Source organism: Prosopis cineraria, unplaced genomic scaffold, assembly GCF_029017545.1.
Source record: "Prosopis cineraria cultivar Desert tree isolate PC_DT_omini unplaced genomic scaffold, ASM2901754v1 PC2, whole genome shotgun sequence".
In the NCBI taxonomy this organism is placed as follows: Eukaryota; Viridiplantae; Streptophyta; class Magnoliopsida; order Fabales; family Fabaceae; genus Prosopis; species Prosopis cineraria.
The window spans coordinates 42,742,908-42,761,632 of record NW_026555333.1 but is presented as its reverse complement, the minus strand read 5'-3'; the positions used below and the strand labels follow the sequence as shown (position 1 = coordinate 42,761,632).

General features: G+C 31.9%; 2 protein-coding genes across 4 annotated transcripts; both read right to left on the bottom strand.

Annotated features, from left to right (window-relative positions):
* Positions 1–4,190: 4,190 nt before the first annotated feature.
* On the bottom strand, positions 4,191–9,110 carry LOC129302780 (uncharacterized). The gene is made up of 3 exons (XM_054941664.1): positions 8,628–9,110; positions 7,848–8,183; positions 4,191–4,670 (listed from the first exon to the last, which is right to left on the bottom strand). Exons 1-3 carry the CDS (start codon positions 9,108–9,110, stop codon positions 4,191–4,193), a joined length of 1,299 nt encoding a protein of 432 aa, XP_054797639.1.
* A 5,922-nt stretch (positions 9,111–15,032) lies between these two features.
* LOC129298175 (uncharacterized) lies at positions 15,033–17,236 on the bottom strand. 3 transcript variants are annotated; one of them, XR_008590316.1, is made up of 4 exons: positions 16,271–17,236; positions 15,557–15,984; positions 15,357–15,473; positions 15,033–15,248 (listed from the first exon to the last, which is right to left on the bottom strand). XR_008590316.1 is itself a non-coding variant. In XM_054936584.1 (3 exons), exons 1-3 carry the CDS (start codon positions 16,586–16,588, stop codon positions 15,214–15,216), a joined length of 981 nt encoding a protein of 326 aa, XP_054792559.1. In that variant the 5' UTR covers positions 16,589–17,236; the 3' UTR covers positions 15,033–15,213. The 3 variants fall into 3 exon arrangements, 2 of the variants coding, with proteins under 2 accessions (XP_054792559.1, XP_054792564.1); XM_054936584.1 differs by having other exon boundaries at positions 15,357–15,984; XM_054936589.1 differs by having other exon boundaries at positions 15,033–15,473.
* Between the last annotated feature and the right edge of the window lie 1,489 nt (positions 17,237–18,725).

Genomic DNA, 18,725 nt, shown 5'->3' with positions numbered 1-18,725 from the left:
TGGCTTGTTGCCGGTTAGAATCTTCCGTGCCTATAAACATCAATAAGGGGCTAGCTTTTTGGGTCGCTCATTTAGGCCCTTTATTTTTATTTTTTTATTTTTTTTGAGGGCTGAACTTGGAAGAAGAGAAGAAGTTTTTGTATAAAAAGACTTAGGCCCTTTTTTAGGAGGGCTAACTTGGAAGAAAGAGTAGTTTTTGTATAAAAAGACTTAGGCCCTTGTCCTTGTAAATTTTTTCACTTTTCAATCAACTTGTGGTTGAAATTGTTGATTTAATTTTTGAATTAATATATAAAATGACACAGTTTGTTAAATTGTGTATTATAATAACTAGAAACTTAAATGAAAAAAATAAAAAAATTAGGGAGAATTACATCCAGGTTCTACACAAGAAAATTAATTACTATAAAATTCATTGATAATCAAACTAAAGAGATTGACAACTGCTTGTGTTCTCAATTTTCTTAGTTTAGTTATCACTGAATTTTATAGTAATTAATTTTTTTATGTAAATTTCATGTAATTCTCCCAAAAAATTAGGCAAGCTTTTGGTGCCCACCTTGAACCTTGACAATGAAGGTTAGTTTTGAAAAACACAATTAATTTAAAATATGTGGGCCTATAGGTTTAGGCCCTTCAAAATAAAACTAGCCTTGATTAATAACTTTACCTGTTTCCAATGACAAATGATGAGGGAGAGTATTTGTGTGTGATGCATGTCCTTGACATAGGACCCGTAACATTTTCTCATGGAATTGAAATTTTTACTGTAATTACCTTCTTGTTACGGGAATATTCTTGCTTTAGAATCTCCCATGCGTGGGTGGATGTAGTTGCTGATGCAATGAGAGGAAATATTTCATCATGTAGAGCTTGTTGAATCAAAAACAGGGCCTTTGCATCCTTCTTTCGATTCTCTCGCAATGGTTGATCAGGCTCCTCAGTTTGGTTATCTATGAATCCTTTCTCCGCCATATCCCATAGCTCTCGAGACTTGAACATGGTCTTCATTTTCAGACTCCAGAAATCATAATTTGTTCCTTTTTTCAACATTGGAACGAGGGACTGAGCTACTGGATTAGTTGCATCGCTCATAGGGGAAAAATAAGAAGAAGAAACGGATCAAAACTTGTTGGGATGAGAAATGAAGAAAGTGGAAGACGCAAGGCTTGATTTTTAGTTTCTCGAGAGAATCACAGGCTCTGATCTTTTTCTGCTGCAATGGAATCAAAGAGGCCAACTTTAGAATATGTTAGTCCCTTTCTTCTCGCCATCGTATATGTTTTGCTGGTTGGAGGGTCAACATCGACGCCTATACTACATTTAATAGAAATGTAGATGTATGTATTTGTGGCGCTGGATAAATGTTGAATTTTCGAAGAGGGTTCAGAGTCATAACTTGTCAAAGTAGATATGAAACGGCACATTGCCTCTTCCACAAGAAGAAAATCCCTATCATTGTTAGCAAGTTTTGTATAATGCGCCAAAATTTTACCCCTGGATATGCCAATGCCTTTCTTTTTCTTGGCAATTTTGGGCCAAGTTTTGTATTCTTAGGCAGTATTTGGATACATGAGAATTTATATTTAGATTTGGATTTGATTCTTCCATTCAAATATTAAAAGTTTATGAATTTGAATTTTATTCAAATTCAAATCCATATTTTATTATAATTTTAAGTTCTCTTGATTTTAATTATTTCAAATTTTAATTTTCAACTATTCTAACCTCTTCCTTTTCTTCACGCTTTCATTATTGGTGTCTCTCTTACTCTCTCCTCTTCTCTCATTCTAAGTCTCTTATTGATTAAAAAATTAAATTAAGTTCATTACTTTCAATCTTTCATTTTTATTTCAAATACTAGCTTGTATCTCTTCTTTCTTTAAAAATTTTTATACTATCCAAATAAAAAATTTTAAATGCATAATATCTAAATGTGTAATTTGAAATTTTAAATTCAAATTTAAATCCAGCCAAACACTACCTAAGCAAATGAGAATAACAAAAAAAAAAACATAGCATACTTTGAATAAAATACAATATTTAAATTGGAATTTATATTTGTTAAAGAAAAAAGTTAAATATAATGGTATGGCACTCCTCCATCCTGTAAGTTTCGGCTAAGATTTTGACACAAGGATAAGGAAACACGGCCAATAACTTAATAAGTGATCATAGCTGTACTAAATAGTCCTCATTAAATTTAAAGTTTTCGCTTGGGCTAATTGATGTCAAAAACTAATAATCCGTTTGGTTCATAAAATCAATGGTAATGTAATGTAATGACAGGAAAAATGTTGATTTCATGAGTTTGTTTGGTATGACATTTGGAAAATAATCTATTTTACTATTTAGTTAAATCCAAATAAAATTAAAAATACAAAAATACCCTTTTAAAAAAAGCCAAAAGAAAAACCTCCCCCTCTGTTATCTTCACCACCATCGCCCCCGTACAAACATAAACCATGGTTTCCTTGCATGGAAAATCAGAAATCATACGTACAGCAACAATGAAGCATTTGGATGATTGAACAAGTGTTGTTGGTTTGCGTGCAGGTCGCAAATCAGTTTTGGTTCAGATGGTGTGTTGTTGATGGCGGTTGCCGATGGTAAGAAGGAGCGAAGGTTGTCGCCGGTGAGGTTGAGGAGAGAGGCACACCAAGAAGGAGTTTTAAGTTCAGTGACGGTGGGAAGGAAGGAGGGAGAGGTTGCCGATGGTGTGTTGCGGCCATACATCTCAGCGTCCCTTGGTGGCCAAATCTAGTCCATTCAAATGGTCAAAATCTTATCAATGTACACATTACATGACTATTAAAAATACACGTAAATAATTTATTTTTAAATAGTAAAAAACATATTTTGAAATACACGGGGTAAAAGTAGGCCAATTTTAAATAAGATTTTACCTAAATAGGTTATGCCTGTTTATATAAATAAGTGTAATTATAAATTTAGGTATGATTTTTTTTGTTAAATAGACCAGGCCAAAATTTAAACAGGACAAGCTATATGTTTCTACAAGGTTATTTACTTATTTTAATAGAATCAGCTTTGTTTGTTAAATAGACTTGAATTGATCTGCAAAGACACACAGTTTATGTTATTTAAATTTTGGCCTGGTTTGTATGTTTAAGAAAAAAACCATGCTTTATAATTAAGCTTATTTATATAAATAAACTTAGCATGTTTAGTCAAAATCTTAAGCCTAACCTATTTCCACCGTATATTTTAAAATATGTTTTTTTTACTATTTTAAAAATAAATTATTCACATATATTTTTAATAGCCATGTAAGGTGTGTATTGATGGGATTTTGATAATTTGAACGGATCAGATTTAGCCAGGGACGCTGACAATTCTCGCTGCTAATAGTCAATGGCCCCACCAAACAACATGAATGAAAGGAGTGTATCAGAATTACATGTATTCTTCTTGCATTGCATTGAATTAAACGGGCCCATAAGAAAACGCTGCCTTTCTCTTGGACTATTAGTTTATTAATTACAAATTTTACGATAGGCGAAATACCCTGATTTGATTAACTTCTTAGTTTATTTGATATCTTCTCCACTTTAAGTTAATAAAATAAGCTATAAGTGCTGGATATTATAAATATTTTGAGTATTTCAAAAAAAATTATTATAAATTAATAATATTAATTATTATTTAAGTTTATTTATTATTTTATAACATATAATTTAAACAACATTATTATTTAAAATTGTTTTTTAATTATGATTAAGATGATTTTATTGCCTATGAAATCTACCTACAAAAAGCAATGTTTGCCATAGGTTTAAGGAGAGCTTTGGTACTCTTGGCCTTTCTTTCCTCTTCTATTATACTAGTTTATTGGGTAGTTACCTGAGTATATTCTGTGAATTTTTGTTGTTCTTGTCCCTACTTTTAGTAAAAAGAGTTTGTTTAATCCTGAAAAGTTGCTGTGCGATCAATCCGGTGTGGCGAAATAGCTTTTAAGGACAGTGTCCTTAAACACAACTTAGACTAAATTTCATCAGCTATTGCCAACAATAATAAATTAAAATATTCAACTTGAACGTGTAGAAATTGTAAAGTGACCCTAGCTCACATACTAATTTTTGAGTTAGTGATCCATTAATCCTATATTTAAGCTGGCCAAGTAGTAATTAGTAACACATCATTTACCCAAAACATTTTGGATATCTTCATTAAAAAAAACACATGAGTAAGATGCTGTAGCAGATTGTGAAGTATAGTGTGAGCAATCGCAGTTGAAGAGCTTGGCGGCCACGCAAAGTGGTAACCACAATCAAGATAAAAGTGAAGAAGATCAAGGTGTTCATTATCAAGAACATGAAAGCCAAGAGAGCTGGACAGTTCTTGATGAAATTGATCAAGCTACTTCTGTGATTCTTTCTCGATGAGAAATCAAAAAGGCATTCCCAATTTATTTCACTGCCTTCTTTGAAGAGGGTTGATGGAGGATCACCCAAACCTTGATATGTTAAGGTCAAAATGATGGTGGCTACTAGTAGTTTTATGTTCTGAAACTGCATTTCATTATCTTCTGCTTTTGCCCCCGATTCCTTGGGTACTTCAGTGTCAGTAATCCTCTCCACGTCCACGGTTATATAATTTTCCTCATTGATATCATTGATCTTCACATTTTTATTCGGTACCTCTGGTAGCTGCCAAATCATTGTTATATGCTTTCAATGTACCCTCTTCTCGTTGCAATGTTCTAACATACTGGAGTAGAAGACAAATTGCAATAGATTTTGTTTAAGTGTGCAAGTGTAGTAATTCGTCTACCATCAACTTGTAAATGCTGGAAATTCTTTACGGTTTTGTCCATTTTCTGACATCATTTATTCATCTATCAAAATTGTTATTAATTCGTTTTTCATTAATATTTTTCTACTGGATCTGATTTTAAAACATATATGTATGTATGTATGTGTATATATATATATATATATTCATGATCCATCTGAACTGTAAAATTTGTTATATATCCTTTTGCTTACCAAACTTTATAATCAATTTTTTCCTTGGAATAAACTACAAACCTTTCTCAATATTAGAAGTTATGTCATATAGAACTCCTCTTACTTTTAAGATTTCGTTTCATTCATCTAACCATATATAATTTGAACTTTCAATCACAATTTTAGATTAAAATATGCTTTCTAAGTTACCAAAAGTATTACTTGTAGTGCTTCTCAAAATTTCACGCAACCGTTTATGTTATTTAAGATTTAAACCCTGTTATACCAAAAATAAAATAAAAAATAAAAATACAGTGTTAATAGGTTGGGCTAAAGTATAGGTTCTCGAAATACAGAGGTGGGTTCTATAATTGAAGTGAAATGGAAGAGCTGAAATTTTGTGTATTAACATTTTTTTCTGAAAACTTTTATATCATTGTACGTGATTTATCTAATGCTTATCTCTCACCTTATACAATTACATTAATGTACTATGTTTTTTCCTATTTCCTATACATTATGGTATATGGACCTTTTGCCCTTCATTCCCAACAATAAATAAATAAATAAAACAACTATTTGTACACACACTTACCTGGAGTTGTTTCTTGTTGTCACGTCTCGAAAAATGGGAGTGACCGGCATGGGATGTGAACTATATCACACATCCCTTAAGCCTCAAATCAAAAATATTCCATTTCTCAAACATAGTTAGATTTATATTGTAATTCTGACATCCTTAAAAATATTCATTATAATAAAAGCTTCAACTTTTTTTTTTGAAGAAATTTTGACAAAAACCTCCCCCATACATAGGGTCTTCCGAAATCTATACAGCAGAAAGTATTACAACATGTATTCAATAGTTCAAAGTTACGCTCCCTAACAACAGACAGTCACATAGTAAAATAAAATTAGGATTCTTTCTATAGTTAACGTGGATCCTCTAAACCATAATTTCAAAATAAATCACATAATCGAATATTTACATCAAAGAAAAGGCATTTCAAAAAATAAAATAAGATAAAAATAAAAACAAAAACAGAAACAAACAGACATTCACCTAACATAGTTGTAGGCCCCTCAATGACAGGCAAGAGGTTCAACATCAGCTAATGAATTTGAGACCAAAATATTTTTCAGTGAATAGCATCCCCAAAAATAAACTTTAAAAGAGTAACATAATAAACTCAAATAATTAAGTAAAATAATTGAAGAGATGATAAATCAATATAATAAAATCAATAAATCTCTAAGTTTAATCATAACCATCAAATGAGAGTGAATTGAAAATTTCTTTATTTTATCTTGAAGAAATCAAATTATCTACATGTAAATCAAAGTAATAAATTCACTGACTGAAGTCATTGAAATTTCAAATATCAAATGTTAAGTAAAAATTTAAAATTTTGAGGACTTAATAGAACAAATAACAAACGTGGACACACAGTTCACGAGGATAAATCACCCAACGTGGCTTATGCCACGAAAACAAACGTGGATACACAGTCCATGAGGGTAGGTAACCAGGTGCAGCCGAAGCCACGAAACAGACGCGGACACATAGTCCACGAGGGTAACTAACCATACATGGTCAAAGCCACGAAACAGACGCAGGTACAAGACCCACGAAATAACAAACGTGAGAACAGAGCTCACAAAAATCAAACTAGCTAGTCATTGACCAAGGCGCGCCAAGGGCTAACGGAGCGACCGCTAGCAACCAGTGTTCTGTATAAAGTCCCCTTCAAATTCATTTTCAAACATGCGAGAAAATAATCACTTTTCAAAATATAAAATCATCTTTTCAGTACCAAACTCGCATGAATCAATTCAAAATAATCAATCTTCTCAATGTAAAAATTCATAACTAACATCTCATAAACTTTTCACCAGTTTCCATGATTATCTTTATTGAATAAGGAACATTAAAGTTTGTAAAAATCATTTTCGTCAATCTTTTAAGTATGTCTCTTAAGAAAAGTACTAACACAAATCATAATTTAATTAACAAAGTAACCAATATTCATCATAGTTGTTAATAAGAATAATATGCATAAAAAATGTAATAATTTCAATGAAAGACTTTTATTGACAAGTTAACTGGGATGCTATTCACTTACCTGAAGGGTTTCAAATTATAATTTGCTTCCAACTTAATCCTCTTGCAACGATACTAGATCTTTCATCTCCTAGTGTCCAAATAATATTATAGTCAATTTTTTCTACGAGTTCAATAAATTTACTTCTAACACAACATAGTTGATTCCAACAATTCACATTTTCCCAAACATCATCATTTATATCGCAAAGCTTTTCCATATGTCTTTGACCATTGCTAAATTATTAAATGGAGAGAAAATCCTCTCATAGATCTTTTAACAAACACCTAGTAGGTATCAATTTCCAGTTCATTCAATGGATCTTCCAAACCTCAATCACTGGCCCAATAATTTGCCAGCATCAATAATCAGTCCAACTTTAATTAAATTCAAAACCACATCATCATTTCATTTTTTTTATTAAAAAAATTCAGCTTAAACCAATTTCCCCTTCATACTCAAACACAGACGGTAGCACAAGGCAAGCAAAAAAAAAATAAAAAAAATAAAAATTCTACAGCCTCAATCATTACAGCGCACACACGCCCCATGGATTCAAATCTCCCAAACACTACAGCATTCCAGGAGTTAAAGGAAACACCGAAGCCCCATTGTCAGACTCAGAAATTCCATAAAGTGGAAGGGAGAAAAATTTGAATCCTCACCACAGACCAATCACGATGGAGCAGGAAGAAAAATTCAAATCTCCTTTTAATCAGTTCAGCGACAGTGAAGAAATAAAAGGGGAAAGAGTCGGTGCACCACAGAAACATACCAGAACAGGGACGACGCAGAACAGGGAGAGACCTTTGGCGAGCTGCACGAAGAGGAAAAACAGAGGAAAGAAGTCGAAGCTCCCTCCACGACGACCGCACAGCACAACGCAGCATCTAAAGAAGGAGGAGGCCTGCGATGCAGAAGGAGGAGGAAGAAGAAGACTCGATAGCAACACAGGGGCGGAGAAAAATCCATGAACTCGACAGAACTCCCTGCTGCAGACGAACGGCCACTTGCAACCACGCTGACGACGGCTGAAGCCGGAGAAGGAAGGCGAGAGAACAGAGGTGTGATCGGAGGTCTCTCTCTCTCTCTCTCTCTGTGCCACTCGGTTCTAGAAAAGTCGACAATGGGTACGAAGGAGACTGAAGTGTGCGTGCGTTTTTGTGCGTGCGTTTTTAGATATATATATATATATATATATTTTTTTTTTTTTTTTCAGAGCTGTTTTTTTTTCTAGTAATTTTTTTTTTGCCATACTAACAAAATAAAATATTTACTTTCTAAACCCATAAATAAAGACTAGGAAAGATTTTCATGAAGCTACTAGTTTAATTTATTATAACTACCCCAAAGTTTATATAGACACAATCAAAAAATATATATATTATTTTTATTATTAATTGATTAATTGATTTTATATTTTATTATTTATTATTATTATTTTAGGGCTATTACACTTGTTATCTGCAAGTTGACTGAAGGTCTTGCCGTTGTTGTCCTTGACTTGTAGAAGGAGTGTGTGGAAGTTGTAAAGCCTGATTCTTTCCTCTAGTACTCGCAGAGCTCCAAATTGGTTAGCCTTCACTGCTAAGTGAAGAACTGTCTCTCCTTTCGGTGTTGTCTCCAGCATACACTCAGGAATGTGGCTGACCAGTTCTTGAAATGCTTCAACTTTCCCTTTCCATGCTGCATAATGCAGCGGAGTCCATCCATCGTCGTCCTTGAGAAGGCACTGTTTCACTGAATCATCATCAAGCTTCACCTTCAAGAGCTCTCTCACTGTCTCATCATGGCCTTTTGCAGAAGCCATGTGCAATGGGATCAAACCTTTCTGGTTTGGCTGTGTTGCTAGTGAAGGCATTAAACTCAGAATCTGCTTCACAAAATTTGCTTTCCCTCCTAGTGCTGCAACATGAAGTGGCGATTCTCTATGATAGGCCAAAGACGCTTTGTCCAGAATCTGAGGATCCTCCTCCAACATTCTAAATAATGCAATGACATCTCCATTTCTTGAAGCTTCAACTAATCTCTGATCCATGTATTGCGCAAGAAATAATTACAAGTTTGATTCGCCAATGGAAATTTATCCGAATCAACGATCCTTATTGAAAATGGACATGTATGGCTTTGGACAAATGTAGAATTTTCAACAAGAGTTACAGTCAAATCACTTTGAATGAGTAGTTGAATGAGATTTCATTTTCAATGGCCAGAGAAAAAAGAAGGACATCACATCATTCAGTTATTGCATTCAGAGGAAATCCCTTTGTCTATCTTCACGCATGAAAGACACTGATTAAATCATTAAATGTTCATATTCACAAAATAAAATATTATCTCAATGTCTAAAATAGGAGGATGATCAATTGCTTATTAGACAAATCCAATTCCTCTCCCAAAACAAAATATTATAACTAAAGTATTTCAATTAATAAAAGAATAATAAATATTGATATTATAATGCATACATGTGAATTTATTTAACATTAAAAATATAGATAAAAAAATTGCTTATAACTTAATTAGGATACTACTCTGATATACATTTTCAAATGTATATATAACTTACTCTTGTTCAGTCTCTTCTATAATGACTTTCACTTCTTACTTTCCTAATGTACAAAGCAACACTATTATCATTCCCTTTTTCACAAAATTTATAAGAATTTAGAAATTCAGTTGGTAAAATCCGTCAGTTCACATGCTTAAGGATAACAATTTTATAACTACGATTATTAACATTCAAGTGTCAGCCCTACTTAAATCATTTAACAATGAATAACTTTCAGGAAGCCAATGAACATATTCACCATTTTAATTGTATGTCAGTTTTAAAAAAAAAAATAGAAAAGAAAGATATAAGGCATCAACCTTCCTCACATAATTTATAACATTGAATTTAATCAATAATATATCAGGAAAATCACTATAAAGGTCCCATGCAACAATTTTAAATACTCAAAAGTTCCACCAAATTTATAAATAATTCTCAAATCTTTTGGGACTTAAATGTCAATAAAATTACAACTACAATTACTAAAATCCATGAATAAAACAAAACGGACCCTGTACTGTGAAAATAACCCATGAAAAGCTCTAGCGCATGCATCTGCGTCTCCTCCGATCCGTCTCCTTCTTCCCACATAAGCAGCAAGTCAAGCGAAAAGAAGCAAGCCAGAAGGGCTAAACGCCGGCGTAAGCAATGGGGAACGAGCAACAACCAAATTCATGGGTCTACTCTGCTTGAACCCCAAATTCTTCTTTGTTCCATCCTCGCAAATGGTGGAATTCTCCGGAGTGAAGCTAGGCCTAGTGCCGAGAGCAAACGGTGAAGCCATAGGTCCGGCAAACAGCTGAGACAGAGAGAGAGAGAGAGAGCGGCAACCGGAGTCAAGGGTAGCCATCGGAGAAGAAGCTGGAGACGCGAGTCATGGGCCCATGTCTCAGACAGGGTCCACCGGTGAAGAAGGCGTCCACGGGAGGTTGCACAAGAGAGTGACTTTCGGACGATGCGGCGGTGCCACGAGGGACTGACCATTTTAGGTTGCCATTGACATTGATGGATAAGAGCAAGGAAGGAAGAGATAAAAGAGCAGTGAACCTAGCCAACTGTAACAGAGAGTTGTGTTTGGTAATCGCGTAATTAATAATTTTGTTTCGCACTACCTCTGACTCTGAGAGAGTGCAGATTCAGAGGAAAGTCCACGATGCAATGAAAATGATTTCTTACTCTTCGTTTTTTAATTAAAAATGAAATCTCTTCTATGTACTTTGTACAAAATCTCTTCCATGTGCACAGAGATAGGAGGAAGGAAACAATGGAGATGCAGATGATCGAACGCAGAGGAGGTGATCCGCTGAAGCTTTTCATGGGTTAGTTTCGGGATTGGATCTCATTTTCCTTTCTCTATTTTTCTTCTTCTCATCCTATTCTCACTTTGAATTAAGAATTGAACGGTTAAAATTTAATGTTTTTTATAAAATTATTACAATAAAAACATATAATTAAATAAATAGATCAAAACTATTAAAATCTGATCTCAACAGTTCACAACGTAACTGTAAATTATAATTAAAATAAATAAATAAATTTAATTAAATCTCAATCATTGACTTTTTAATCCAAAGGCGAGAATGGGATGAGAAGAGAAGAAAAGGAGGGAAGGAAAATGAGAGGATCCAGATGTGTTTGTTTTAGAGTGAACTCGGGCAAAGTGTGCTTTGTTCTATTTAAAATCATGGGCATTTTGGTGATTGTAACTTTAATCTTATTTACATTTAAGTCCATGGAACTCGAGAATTAATATTTATATATTTGGTGGGACTTTAAAATATTTAGAATTGTTGTATAGGATCTTATAATGATTTTTTCTTTTATATATATATATATATAAAATAACTTACTAACAATTTCAGCAACAATCAAATCAAGTATAAAAGAAAATCCCTCATTTTTCCTTTATAATTGCATCAAGATTCAATTTAGTTACCCAAAATTGACCACTGTAATACATATAATACCTTTCTAAGGTTCAACATGGGGATGAACCACCTTAATCCCACCTTTTTTTCGTTCTTAATGCATTGATTACACTAAACTATCCCATACCAACAGAAGTCGTCTTCAACACATTTTATTATGCACTTATATCCATTCTAGGACCAAGTTATAAAGCAAACATCATAGACCACAAATCAACAACAAACATCATAAGAATTGTTTAAACTTTTAAAAATAATTAAAATAAAAAACATATTTTTTATTGTTTAGGAAATTATTTTGAGTGCTTTTGAAAATAATATAATGCAATAGATAAAAGAAAGTATTTTAAAGGAGTATGACACGTGAAGATATTATAAAATTTTAACATAATAGAATAATAAATTATTTTTTATAAAACAAAATGAAGAAAAATATCATAAAATTTAAAAATAACTAATTAATAATTACTTCTTTATTATTGTAACCAAACGTAAAATAGTATCTACATTTTATAAATTTTTACAAAATAAATATCTTTTTATAAAATCTATAAATTATCTAAAAATAATTTTTTTTTAAATTTTAAACGAACAGACCCAAGGGTTTTCATACCCAAATGATTATGAATATGTGGAGCTCAATATTTAGTACAAGATCTTTTTACATCAAAGGAATTAAGGAATATGATGAAATAAGTCTTAGAAAGATTTTGGTTAATACTCTTCTGATTTTGTTTATAAGTCATTTCCAACATATTTCACAATTATCAAGAAAAATTTTAAAACTTATTAACTCTGTCTTAAAATTTCATAAGTTATTAACTTCGTCCCTATTAAATATACATATTTTAATAACATATTTTCTCTCTCTAAAATTGAATGGAGAATAAAAGAGAAAAATTTGTGATAAGCGTGACTTATAATAGTACCAAAAAAATTCTTCCCTCTATGCTCTATAAATATAGGACAAGAGAGAGTATTAGATAACAAACCATTGAGATATTGTGAATCAAAGGCTCAGGAATTATCAAGCGTTCATACTGATAACAATGTAACTTATGAAAAAAATGTTAGACATAAACATTGATAGTTCCATTTATATCTTAATTTTCCAATCCATGAGCATATTTTATCCAGTTAAACAATTTTTTTTTTAATTTGTTATCATTAAAGTCAGGTTTAACAAGTAATCCTTAGAGTCAATATATTCCACAAGCACCAAATGCCTCCTTTGTAACCACTAGCATCAATGATTTCGACCCTACTAAAATCCAACGTCTCAGTCTCAGAGACACGACCGGCTCTCTCTCCACAGCTCCTCATTTCTAGAATGGGAATGAAATCCAATTGATAATTCTTCTTAATTTGGTTAATGAGGCTCGGGAAGAGCTTCGCTCCCATTTCCAAAAGATGGAGTTCATTAAAAACCAGTCTGGGCAATATTGGGGTTGAGGCTCCCTTGTGTCCACATTCTGGGTATCCATTCCTGCATCATGAATGTGCCCTTCCACAAGCCCATTTCCCTCTTCTTTGTGACTAGCCATATTATGGCCCAAATCATCTTGGGCTGCACTTGACAAACCATCTTGGGCCCACGACCTTTATGGCCCAAGTCTGTAAATGGGTTGAAGGTAGTAACCATAGCCCTACTCATAACATCCAGGCCTTTTCTTTTTTCAGATAGTGTCCCTTGAGCCCGTGAGATATTCCCTTTGCCACGTGGCTTTCCCTAATTGAGGTCAATTATTGTTTTAGGGGGGAGAATTACATCCAATGATTACTTAAAAAAATTATTTGCAAACAATGATCAATACAAAATGTATTATTTTTAAAATAAAGATGAGACTTTTTTTAAAATGAGATTTATTATTAGTCCTTATTTGTGATTAATTTGCTTGAAAGATCCTCAAGTGTGATTCTCCTTACTTTAATTGACATCAATGCATAATATTTAATGGCTATTTAAATATATTCTTCTTGAGTAAAGTGTTAAATTATCATCTTCATATATTCAAGAAATTTAAGTTGCACTTAATTATTTTCAAATATGAAAGTAATATATTGTGTTTTATTTTTTAAAATCATAATGTAAAAGCTGCCAGTGCAACATACGAGAAAGAAAATGCTAAAACCATTGGTCATAATTCATAATAATTTTAGAACAATAAATAGTTACAATTTTATAGGACATGATTATTTATAACTAAAAAAATTATAATATGAATTTTATCACTGAAAAATTAACGAAAGCTTTAAATTTACAAAATTTTCAGTTTTGAAAGTGCTTTTTTTAAAAAAAAGTTTAAGTACTTTATTTACTGAGTATAAATTATTTTTTGGGCATGGAGAGGAAGTTATATTTTTTCAGAACATTAAACTATAAAATAACATGCAGTCTTTTTTCTTTGATGAGAAAATGCAATGCTCTTTTTATTTGTCTTTATATTCTTCTAATACTTTACTAAATTATTATAGTACAAGACATTGAATAACTCACTTGATACTTCGTTAATGAAATATAAAATGTTGACTATTATGAGTTGCTCTTTACATGCAATTAATTTAGTCAAATGCAAATAAGTTAACGCACAAAATGCCTAAAGCTACTAATTCATGACAAAAATAATGACTATAAGGCATCTTCAAGAATGATCAATGTTGTATTCTAGGAGATATTTGAGCACATTAAAAATGGACTATAATTCTTTTTTCTTTTAGTATTATACTCTACACAGATTATTTGCTTCTTCTTCTTCTTCTTCTTTTTGGCTATGGGTTACTCCTCTATTAGAATTTGCAAATTAATGTAGTCCAGCTAAAGATGACATGCTTAGTAAAAAAAAAACCTAAAGTAACACATCAATGTTGTTGTTGATTTCAATTACATGGTATGTAATAATAATAAAGATGCTCTACAATATAACTTATCCTACAAGAAAATAACTTTAAGAACATATGTAAACTAATTTAATTAAATAATATATCACCCCGTGCATTGCACAGGACATGGCACCAGTTAATTACTTAAAGAATAAATTGAAAGATAAGTCCTATCAAATTGACCTATAAGTTATATTATGATAGAATTCAAAACTAATATATAGCTAATTCTCAAAAATTTAATATGATATCATAGTTATTCCATTTAGGACAAGAGAGGAAAAAGAAGAAAAGGAAAGGAAGGAAAGAAGATTGAAAAAACAAAAAAAGAGGGGAAAAAATGAAGATCGTTGACCGCCAACAAAGCTTAATATCTATGAAATAGTTAGAAATACCTTTTCTTTTTTAGTAAATCAATTATAAATAATACATCCTACGCATACTTGCATACCTACTCTTCTCCTATAGAAAAAATGACTCCCTTACTCTAAAGGAAAGAGTAACACACACCACACCTATACACTCTCACCTCTTAACTGCACGGATGGGAGATATAACCTACAACTTCTCTCTCAAGAGGGTGCAGGGCACTATTAAACCAAAAGGCTATGGGCAAATAGTCAAAAATTCTTGACCGACCCAAATGATATGAAAATAAAGAAGAGAACAAAATCACATTTTATTCGCCTTCCTCTTTCCAGCTTAATATGTATTATTCATACTCTGTGCAGTCGTGGTTGGTCTCTTGCAGCCACCATATTGATGTTAGGGTTGAACATTCAACTCCACCATTCCCTCACGTACCTAACACATCCTTTTCAAAAGAAAGCAAATGGCGAAAATATTAAATACATTATTAAATAAAAAATTATAATTATCAATGTATATATAATATTTATTTATTTTTTTAACATCAACTTACCTCTCATGAAGCATGCCCCAAACGCCGCAAAGGGATTATTGTGGCGTCTGATTTTTAATATATCAGTTATCATCTCTCTATCCGTTGCAATTATCAGTACCGTTATTACAAAATAAGCTAAACAACAGAGAGGAATGGCAACATAAATAGCATAATTAGAGAAAGCCACTAGCAAGATGAAGTAACAAATTGTGAGGTACCATGCGAGCCCTCCCAGCAGGAATGCACGACGGCCACGCAAAGTCTTGATCAGGTGGATGATGGATTGAAAGAAGATTAGAGTGTTGAAGAACAAGAAAGCAAAAGCCAATTTAGATGGACAATTCTTCATGTCTTTTATCAAGCCATGTTTTATTCTATTGGTAAGGCATGCCCATTGTATTTCAGTACCCTCTTTGATGAGTGTTGATGGAGGATTCAACATAGCTTGGTATGACAGCGTTATGATTAAAGCCACCACAATTAATACTGCATTCTCAAAATTTGTTTTGACATCGTTCTTCTCCGCTTCTGCACCTGTTTGTTTAGGTGCTTCATGCTTACCCACATCAGAGTGATCTACCATGTTTATACAAGTTTCCTCTTCTATCTCTTTCTTCTTCTCTTCTTTCCTTGTGCCTAGTTTAACCTTCCATCCCACAAATTAATATATATTCACTTCGTGCACATTTTTTAATCTCTACCGCCTCTAATGCTCCAAATCTTAGCCCTTTTTTTAGAAAAGGCGGATAAAATTTCTCTATCCATTAGTTGAACTGAAGGACTGAGATTTTGGATATTAGAAGCAGCCAAGGGGGAGAGAGGGAGCAGTTGACACTCCATAACTGTGTAAGTGCATGTGATTTTGTGTGCAAGATGCAACAGTAGATCAATTGTTTTTTAACACAAAACTTTAATTTCACTTTAATCATTACCTTACTGTCAAATTCTTGCTTTAGAATGTCCCATGCTTTTTTGGAGGTAGTTGCTGGTGCAATGAGACGGAAACTTTCATCATCTAGGGCTTGTTGAATTGAAAACAGAGCCTTTGCATCATTGTCACGATTCCTCTGCAACTTTTTATCAGGCTTGCCAGGTTGGTTGTCTTCAAATCCATTCTCCACCAAGTTCCATAGCCTTTGAGACTTGAACATGGTCTTCATTCTCAGACTCCACAAATCATAATTTGCTCCTTTCACTTTCAACATTGGAATGAGAGGCTGAGTTACTGGATTGGTTGCGTTATTGCTCATATTGCTTGCTGTCAAAGCACTTGGGATTTATCTTCACTTTGCAGACCCAAGAAAGCTTTTTTGAGAATGACAAGGAATGGATCAAAATATTTGCATTCTGAAACCAAAGCTTCTTGGGAAAGAGAGAAGGGAAAAATTAAAAAATGTGAAAGACAGGCTTTGGTTTCGCGAGAGAATCACAAGCTCTTGAATTTAAAGAACGTCGCAAATAATTAAGAGGCAATCTTTAGAATATTTAAATCCATATTCTCTTACCAGCCCACTTGTTTTTGTGTTCGGGGTGTCAACATTGACGTCTTATTTCTGATCGCTACCACAAGTGTATCGATCATAATAATAAACTATCTAACATTTTAAAAAAAAATCAAATTGCTAATTGCATTACGAAATATGGACAAGGAATGAATATGCCTTCCCATCTCAACTACAAACCATTAATATAATGGGATATGGTGCAGTTTTATTTTTGAACTATTTTTTGAAGAGTACCTGATATTTTATATTATTTATCATAATAATTTTATTTTTAAAATAATTAAAATATAATATATTTGCTCTATCATCGTTTAATTCATTATTTGTCGGTGCTTTCATTGGTACAGGCTCTCTTAGGAGGGAATTTTGGATCGTATTTACTAACAATGATGGGGATTTTGTTTTTGTCCCGCGCCATCAAAGAAATTTTGGTTCCTTTTTTTTTTTTGGTGGAAAAGGCAATGCACCTTTTCACACAAGTGGCAACCCTGAACTCTCGTGGAAGATTCATTTATGATCCATCCTCCATAGCGATATATTTCTACATTTATGACAATGATGGCAGCCGTCAACGTTGATCCTCTCGATCGTAACAGTGACAGTTATAAAATGCTAACTGAGGCTCCAACATTAATTATTAAAAAATTAAACAATAAAGATAAAAAATATTTCATTTTAAATACTTTACAAAAAAAATTATTTTGACTAATAGTTTAAGATATAAGGTGCTTTTGAAAGAATACTTCAGAGGTAAAAATAAAAATTTATTCAAATTAAAAAGAAGTAATATAAATGTTAATTTTAAATTATAAATATATATTTTAAAGTCTAAATTCAATTTAAAAATGGAAAGTATTTTATTCTTCAATGGCAAAAAAAAAAGGACCTAAACATATTACATAAACCTAAGCACCATTTTAGAGGATTTAAAAAGACTTGGCTTAGAAGCCTGGTCACACTAAAATTTCTTGATTTTCAAGCTTGAGCACAAAAGGAAAATAGGTTTATATAAGTGGCCTACCAAGCCTAGATCAATTTAGACTTAATTTTTAAATATATATATATATATATATATAAAATAAAAGAATAATTATAAGATGTATACATTCCAAATAAAATAAATTAATTTTATCTATCTTCACATGAATTTAAATATTTAAAATTCAAAATTTTATGAAATATATAGATTTAAATTTGGATAAAATTACATAAAATCTAATATTTTTGAAAGAGAAAGATGTTCAAATCAATCAATCTTTTAAATATTTTTCTATTCAAAGTCGTGTATTTATTTTTAAATTTTACAGAATTAATCTCACTTTTTGATATTTAGTTTAATTCGGTAATTCCTTGATCTAAGTAGTATCATTAAATACTTTGGGTCAATATATAAATATTTTTGCTCCGTATAATCAAATTAATGTATTTATGCATGCTACGTTGTATAATTAATGGACCGGTATCCAATACCATTTAAAACACTTAATATTTGCTTCAAATTTGAATTATGAGCAGCTAAAAGTATATCTTCTAACTATGTACACTTAATTCAATGACTATTCATTTAAAAATATATATTCAAACTAGATATGAGAAACAAGCAAGCAAGATCAATATGGGTTCGGGCTTATAAATCTAATTATCTCAAAATCAACCTTTATTTTTTTTAAGCTCAACCCTTATTTAACGGGCTAAGGATTAGGCTCACAAATTTTAAAATTTTATATTTTTAAAAATTTAATTTTTACATTTATAATATTACATTTTTTTCTAAAATATGAATATGAATTACAAGGTTCAAAAATTAAAAATAAGTAATATAAATATTAATTTTAAAGTATAAATATGTATTCTAAAGTCTAGATTCAATTTGAAAATTGAA